Source organism: Anarrhichthys ocellatus, unplaced genomic scaffold (genome assembly GCF_004355925.1).
Source record: "Anarrhichthys ocellatus isolate YVR2014 unplaced genomic scaffold, GSC_Weel_1.0 scaffold1473, whole genome shotgun sequence".
Taxonomy (NCBI): Eukaryota; Metazoa; Chordata; class Actinopteri; order Perciformes; family Anarhichadidae; genus Anarrhichthys; species Anarrhichthys ocellatus.
In genome coordinates, this window is record NW_022281447.1 from 2501 (window position 1) to 11091 (window position 8591).

The 8591-nt window shown below is 41.6% G+C and overlaps 1 protein-coding gene across 2 annotated transcripts in view; it reads right to left on the reverse strand.

The window, feature by feature from the left end:
* The window catches only part of LOC116377628 (cell migration-inducing and hyaluronan-binding protein-like), a 10062-nt gene extending 2136 nt beyond the window's left edge, over positions 1–7926 (reverse strand). The window contains exons 1-4 of one of the 2 annotated variants that reach the window (XR_004212215.1): positions 4731–7926; positions 3883–3968; positions 2476–2607; positions 2139–2174 (exon numbers count right to left, since the gene is read on the reverse strand). Coding sequence is in view for 1 of the 2 variants with exons in the window: in XM_031839299.1 (XP_031695159.1) it covers positions 2139–2174; positions 2476–2607; positions 3883–3962 (248 nt within the window). In the remaining variant the exon portion in view is untranslated. The remainder of the gene's footprint in view (positions 1–2138; positions 2175–2475; positions 2608–3882; positions 3969–4730) is intronic. The other variant, XM_031839299.1, reaches the window with a different exon arrangement.
* Positions 7927–8591: the final 665 nt, after the last annotated feature.

Consider the following 8591-nt stretch of genomic DNA (forward strand, 5'->3'; position numbering starts at 1 on the left):
TCAGTCCGGGGATATGCAACACAAAGTATCAATAACTGTTTTATTTATTTGTATCATTTTTGAGTGTGTATGTGTGTGTGTGTTAGCCTAGTTTTGTGTCCTTTTCCAACACGTAACAAAGGAGCATTAATGGTCATGGTAAAATAAAAGACTATATCATGCAATAAATGAGAAAAACAATAAAACTATTGTAATTTTCTTCAGATGCTCGTTCTATGAGTGGGTAGGAGGTACTTTAAAATCTATGACACTTCTAACACCTCGGATACACGGACATGTACACAGACAGCTGCAGACACGAGGGGCGCTACGAGGTCACCACGGTCCCCGGATGTCCACAGAGCCGACACGCACACCCTCTGATGAAGACATTCATGGTTACATGGACCCTAGTGGACCTTTGTATAACTTCGGTTTAGGAGCATCTTAAGATAAGGTGTTTTTGGGAAACATCTATTAAGCTTAAGAAGGATTTACAATCCTTTTAACATTACTGTAAGATGACCTGAGGCTAGAAGTCACAGAGAAAAGCTCATTGACACTGCAGTACATTGTAAAGAGTTCTTATAGTAGGAGCACAAAGTTCAACAGTAAGATGTTTGTATTAAAAGCACACTTTAAAAATATTATACATTTTTGTGATAATCAAAAGGGAAAGTAGACTATAAATGATAAATCACACAGTGCATATTGTTCCAGTGGTATTTCTAAATGATTTCTAAATTCTAAACAGTTAGTGATAAAGTCACTGAACTAGAAAATGAGAAACCTGAAAGCTGAAACCATTTTGAAGAATGAACGTACGGCATTACAGCATTCTGCAGTGTTCTCTGTAATCCACAGTGTGAGGCGGAACTTAGAATGTACAGGGCGTCTGTCTACCATCCATCACTGCAGTTAGCTGAAGCTAAAACTATTAAGCTAGCTAGCTGCAGCTCGATGCCGTATGCACATGAGATCTTTTGATATCTCTCTGTGTAGCAATGTTTATATGTAACAAGTACAGAGTGGTATTAAAGGGGAACCAGATCAGTGTACCCGTCATGGCTCGTACTACTCGGCATGAGAAGACAGCCGTATAATGTCTTCTGTGGCTCAACACTGACTGGTCCAGACTTTGCTCAAATGTTCCCTCAGATGCCAACATAAATGGAATCATTCTACATTAATGAATGTCAGCATTGGCAGTTGTGTTGGATGTTGTCGCCGCAGCAGGAGAGATTAGCTTTCTCCGTCAATATAGCGGCAGTGGAGAATTGATTTCTTATGTGGACTACATTTACCATCAGCAATGATTGGACATCTATATGAAGGTGGTGAATTTCCCTTGAAGGTCAGGATATCTCAACCTATGCTGCACAGTTATTCTTTTTTAAATCTGTGTCTTGTGTCTCTCTAAACTTCATGTAAGTGTTACACTAAATAACTGGCGAGCCTTTAAGCACATGAGCATCATGCCCATCAGGTCTCTCTGCCTATCAACACATTGGACAGGTAGTACTTAAAGCCATTTTTGTGTATGTATCTAAATGTGCATTCACATTAGGTGTTATTAAAAGACCTGCACAACATAAAATGGCTGAATCTCATCTTTCTGTGTATTCCAGTCAACATGTGGTAAGAATTGGGACAGACAGCCCAGCTGACCTGAAACAATGAAGCTATGTATTTAGCTATATTGACATCTAAAAAGAATGACGGCAGAGATTGTTAGAGATGACAAAAGCTCATCTTTTTTAACTGTACTGGCACACAGCTGCCTTACGTCATTATTTTGCCAAAGCTCTGTTCCCCCTTACACACTGAGACACCAAGCTGGCGTTTAAAGACTCATACATGCTGTTTTCATCTGGACACCCTGTTTTGTAAAGTCTGATGAAAACGTCTCACCAATTCCCACCTTTGTGACCATCACACCCATAAATGACTTCCTACACTGCATCAAAGTGCTCTCTTTCCCAGTGCATCCCCAACAGACTCCTTATAAGGTGTTTTCCAATTACTCTTACAGACAGGGTGAGAGAGAGAGGATCATGCATACACTGGTAAATACAAACACAAGTCCATTATTTCTGTCCATAGAGATATGAACCGTGTGTGTGTGTGTGTGTGTGTGGTGGGGGGGGGGGGGCTCATACCTCGCCAGAGTGAGGCCAATGCCATTATCAGCAAATCTAAACAAGAAAGAGAGAATATTATCACTGTGAGGACAGCAACAGTCTGAGGTCTCCAGTGAATGAACACACACGCACGCACACGCACACGCACACACTCTGAAGGTTAGCATTCTTATTAGATATAGGATGAATTTCTCCCTTTTGCACACATGCACAATAGAAAACAACCTGTGCTGCATGAACATAATGATGGTATTAAATAAGTGTGAGTTCACAAACTTCCCTCAGACAAACATACATTCAGTCAACTAATTGATAAAGATCTCCATCACTGTATCAATGTCGTAGGCCTACATACTGGCAGTCATCCAGCCAGACATCCCCTCCTCTCAGCCAGGCTCCGTGGTCCTGGTTCTTATAGGCTACAAAATGGTGGATTAGAGCAGGGACTCTGGGTTTGAAGGGATCAGCGTCCTGGTGGGGGCCATACCTAAACAATTCAACAGACACACAGAGAAGAGATGACAGTGTTCACTTGTAATGTCATTGTATTGAGATGCATTGTATACCTATGAGTGTGCTGTGCATGCAGGGCTGCAAAGTAACTAATTACAAACGTTGTGCAATACACATGTATTTTATATAGAACTCTATTTTTCTTCTTAGAGTTAAACATTTAGAAAAACATATAAAACGCAACAATTTGTATTTCTGAAGGAACATAAACCCACTTTAAAATATCTAAACTAATGTAAATATGCTCTGTATAATCAGTATATGATTGGATCAGAATATGATAGTCCTTTGAACATCAGTAAGAGATCTATTGCAATAGGGCTCTGCTTATCTTTTGTGTTTTACTCTGGTTCGACTCCACATGGACTGAAGGCCTTTGCATACCAAATCCGTAGTTTTCATAGAAAATTGTTAAAGGTTTAAAAATAAATACAACCTCATGTTGTGTAGAGGTTGTGCTCTGCTAACTAGCACCATCCATCGCTCTCACATAATTCATTCAGTTTTGCTTCAAATCAAATAATCAAACACCTCAGACTCAGTGTGCAAGGTTTCTCTGTGCGTAACAATTTTTATCAGATAACGGATTATAAAAATGCATACAAAAATATGTACTTGGTGCGCAAAGGTTTTTAGACTTGAGTTGGACATGGTCTTATCACAGCCCTGGCATGAGTATGCAATTTGAATATAGAGGCAGCTACACAATGTAAATACACTGAAAAAATACTATCCTTGAATAGGATCATAAATATGGTTTGATATGATGAAAATCCTAAAGATTACAGCTTTAATTGATTTGTGTTCATATTCTTTCAGCAGGACAGAATAACTTAGAGTTCTGCTGTTCCTGTCCAGTCAGGATCACTTTCCATTACAAGTTGATTTTGACAGTCCGAGAGAAAGCTTTCTGAGAGAGACAACATGTCCTCCCTTTGCAGAGCGTCATTGAAGTGAGAAGGGACTGGTGTGTAGGGTGTATTCACATTGAAGTGATGAGGTCAAGATGACACCGAGCACATGGGACTAACTATGACACAGCCTGCTGCTCTACTTTTGCACTTATTCTTGAGTTGATTTCAAAAACACTCCCTGCTTTGATTCCATTTTAAAATACCAACATTTGTTTGTTTCAAACCGTCAACAGCAAACATGACCATTACAGACTGTGAATCCGTCATGCTGAATTATACTGGGTGTGATGTGACATCAGCTTGTCATACAGGGTGTTTGCTTGTTACAGTCTGACCTGGCTCCAATCAGAGACAGGAAGGGTCTCTTGTCCTTGTCGTTTGCCTGGGTGGTCTTTACTCCATTATCAAGCATCATTCCAGCCTGGAACAGAAAGAAGAAAAACTACATGGTCAAGCATATAAGACACCAAACACAAAGAATAAAGAATTTAGCAATGTTAGAAATAGGTTAGACATAAGATTGACAGTCAGAAGTTGAGTTACGGGTTTTTGCCATCAACAGATTCTCTATATGAATGTGAAATTAAGTGAATATTCAAGTTGCACTCTAGTTATGAAAATAACGGACTTTTTAGTTGAGCTGAAACAATTATTTCCCACCGAGAGAAGAGTAAATTGCTTGTTGGCTTCTTTATCCAATAAATTAGGTGCAACTGCAGAGAATAAGAAACGGTTTATTGCCAAGTATGTTTGCACTTAATAAATAAATTTGACTTGGTGATTGGTGCATTACAATAAACACAGTGGAATAGTATAGAGACATAATTCAAAATAATTGGGTGAGCCACAATTGTTCTTGCCCGCCTCACGGTCCAACAAGTCACGGAGGGATGGCAGATTGCAGCCAATCACCCTCTCAGCAGAGTGAATGATACACTGCAGTCTGCCCTTGTCCTTGGCAGTGGCTGCAGTGTGGTGGACTCGGTGAGGAAGGACTCAGTGATGGCAGTGTAGGAGTTGTCTTTGGCAGGCTGGACTTCTTCAGCTCCTACTTGAGGTCCTGGGTTATGATGGAGCCCCAGAAGCTGAAGGACTCCACAGCGAACTCAACCATCTCCACTGTCTTTACGGCGTTTTTAAGTTGTTTTGTCTGCAGCAGGTCAATAGATGGTCGATCTCCTACCTATAGACGGACTCATCCCCACCAGAGATGAGTCCAATTAGGGCGGTGTCATCCACAAACTTCAGGAGTGTAACGGACCGGTGAGTAGGGGTGCAGCTGTTGGTGTACAAAGAGAAGAGTAGAGGGGAAAGAACGCAGCATTGAGGGGAATCGGTGCTGATGGTCCAAGAGACTGAGACGTGTTTCCCCAGCTTCAAACGCTGCTTCCTCCTCGGTGGCTCTGGGATTGATGGTTGTGAGGCGAGGCCCCTGCTGAGCTGGGGTAGGGGGAGCTGGTGGACGTAATCTTTACTTTTGCGACTCTTTCTAGACACATGTTGAACAGCCCAGCTCTCATTTATATCACCAGTCTCAGTGAATATCCTGCTCGATGTTGTGGTCCTGACAGTGTTTGTGGAGATTTAATAAAGATGTCTACTAACCCTGACCTGTTCACTTCTCTCTCTGGTTTTAAAATGTCCGTAGTTTTGGGTAGCTGCTCTCATCTCAGAAATGTGAATTTGTTTCATAATGTTATGAACTTCAAATAGCCAGGCGTGTGCGTGTGTGATAGTTTCAACCAGCATTAAGGACTATTTGACATCAAGAGGGAAGAAAGACTCGTCCACACTGACTATGGGCGACCGTGACTCAGTGGTAGAGCAGGGTAGTCCTTTAATCAGAGGGTAGGCGGCTCCATCCCCGGCTTCGTTAGTCCATGTTGATGTGTCCTTGGGTAGGCTGTGCCTGCGGGAGCAACTTGGGGTTAAGTGTATAGATAACTGTGTAGTTAGACTCCTGATGAATCCTGCATGGTAGCCCCTGTCATCAGTTTAATAATACAAATAATAATATTTAAAAAAGTATTTATATTAGGCTTGGGGCCTGTATAATTTAGCACGAGATGTTTTTTTAGTGTTATCACGTAGCACTCAATTAGGAGAATGTGATGTATGTAGCTATAAAATGCATACTTACAAACGTTTATACAATAGGTTTCTGGTTTTCAAACGAGCCAGCAGGAAACGATATAAAGAGTTGATATTCGTTAGCATGCTATAGCTACAGCTCATCAGATCCAACTGCTGTCATTTCAGCCTGCCTTTGTCTACATCTGTCTGATATCAAGGACCAGCTGTTAACAAAAAATGTCCAAGAATTTCCATTAAAAAATTATCAATTAGTGAACTATTGAATGACCTCCTTTCACATCCAGCAGAACACAGCCTGAGCATTCTATTGGGATATTTTGACACATTGAATTCAAGTCCCATATTGACTTTCCTTGTAGCTTTGGGTTGGTGATAACCAACTCCTGAGAAAAAGATCTGTGACTTGCTTCACCTGCTCTTTTACTTAAGCTCTCTGCCGTTTTTTTTAATTGAATTTGGAAGTTCAACCTCAGCTCCTATAAGTCTATAATAAACTGCGTAGCCAAAACACGGACATTCAGACCCTTGAGAGCAACAATTTAGGCCAATAAAACCAATTAAAACCACATCTTTTGATCTCACGGCCATTACAGCATAGAATTATGCATTCTAATATATCTATCTAGAGCCCTGGCTTCAGAATTGTAGTTTTTACTATTTAGCACCAGATTAAGCCACTTTCTCATGGGGCGAATATATGCTATTGTCTTGATGTCCACTTGAGGTATAGCTATTGTATTATGGAGCAATGATTAGCAAGAAAAATTCAAGTCAAAATCCCCCAAAGCATTAAGTATATCAATATTATATCCATCCGTCTCAAATCTCACTAAGTGGAGCTTTCCCATAATCATGCCAGAAACATTCAATTTAACATCCATCCAAGTAACAAAGCTAGGGTCTCAAACTCAACTTACCTGGGGGCCGCTGGGGGTAGAGTCTGGGTATCAAGTATTCCAAAAAAAAGTACAACTGATCCAATCTTCATTAATAACAGTTCAGAACATGAACGGTTCTTCAGAACATAGGCTTCTCTTGCTTACTCCTTGCTACCAGAGACCTGGCAGCGCTTCCTCTCACACAGCTCAGCCACATTTGGCTTGAGGAAGGAAGCAGTTGAGACCCTCAGTATGGCTTGAAGATGCTCATCAGTAAGTTTGGACCTGTACTTTGACTTATTAAAGTTCATGGTTGAGAAGAGCTTTTCACACAGATATGTGCTCCCAAAAAGGCACATGGTCCGCTTGAACATCCTGGGAAGGTGGGGGGGCAATTCTCTCAAAAATTGTCCAAGCTTGTCTGCTATTCCACTCACCTCCCTGAACTTGGCTTTGAGTTCAGAATTGCACTGCAGGTCAATGAGCTCCATTTGAAGCACAGGAGGGGCATCTTGCACATCAAAGGAGAAGGGGTCAGCAACAATTTGAAAAGTGGCTCTGTGTGTCTTGAAGTCTGCAAACCTCTGATCAAATTCCTCCTGTAGGTTTACAATGGCATCAGCATACTTCTCACCACTGAATGGTGTGCCTGCACCCATGAGTGCCTTGCATGTTGGGAAATGGCAGAAGTTTGTCTGAGAGAGCTGGGCTTTCCATAACACAAGTTGTGTGGAGAATGCTCTGACGTTGTCATAGGCAGCACTGACAAGCTGCCCTTGGCCTTGTAACTTCTTGTTCAGTACATTCAGCTCCTGTGTGATATCAACAAGAAAAGCTAAGTCCATGAGCCATTTGGGATCACTTAGCACAGGAACAGCCATCCCATCCTTCTCCATGAAGGCTTTCACTTCTGCTCTCAACTCAAAGAACCTCTTCAAGGCGTTTCCCCTGCTGAGCCAACGTACCTCGGTGAAGTAGAGGACATCCTCATATGCTGACTCTATTTCCTCCAAAAAGGCGCGGAACTGCCGGTGCTTTAAGCCCCTGAATCTAATATGGTTGATGCATTTCACAACAACAGACATCACATTGTCAAACTTCAGGCATTTGCTGCAAAGGGCCTGCTGATGGATAATGCAGTGCAGAGCAATGGCCTCCTCCACACCCTCCTCTTCCAGTTTTCTTTGAACAAGTGCCACCAGTCCATTTTTCCTCCCTGTCATTGATGGTGCTCCGTCGGTTGTTATTCCAGCAAACCTCTTCCATGTTAAACCGGCATCCACAATGGCATCACACAGCTGGCTGAATATCTCCTGAGCAGTGGTCTGGCCATGCATTGGAATCACTGTGAGCAACTCCTCCATCACGTCAAAACTGTCATCCACTCCGCGGACATACAGTTGTGTGAAAAAGTGTTTGCCCCCTTCCTGATTTCTTATTTTTTTGCATGTTTGTCACACTTAAATGTTTCAGATCATCAAACAAATTTAAATATTAGACAAAGATAACAAGTAAACACAAAATGCAGTTTTTAAATGAAGGTTTTTATTATTAAGGGAAAAAAAAAAATCAAAACCTACATGGCCCTGTGTGAAAAAGTGATTGCCCCCCCTTGTTAAAAAAAAAATTAACTGTGGTTTATCACATCTTTGGAAAGCTGAGTTCAATTTCTCTAGCCACACCCAGGCCTGATTACTGCCACACCTGTTCTCAATCAAGAAATCACTTAAACAGGACCTGCCTGACAAAGTGAGGTAGACCAAAAGATCCTCAAAAGCTAGACATCATGCTGCGATCCAAAGAAATTCAGGAACAAATGAGAAACAAAGTAATTGAGATCTATCAGTCTGGAAAAGGTTACAAAGCCATTTCTAAAGCTTTGGGACTCCAGCGAACCACAGTGAGAGCCATTATCCACAAATGGCGAAAAGCCACTTGGGTTCTGCAGCAGGACAATGATCCAAAACACACCAGCAAGTCCACCTCTGAATGGCTTAAGAAAAACAAAATGAAGACTTTGGAGTGGCCTAGTCAAAGTCCCGACCTGAATCCGATTGAGATGCTGTGGCATG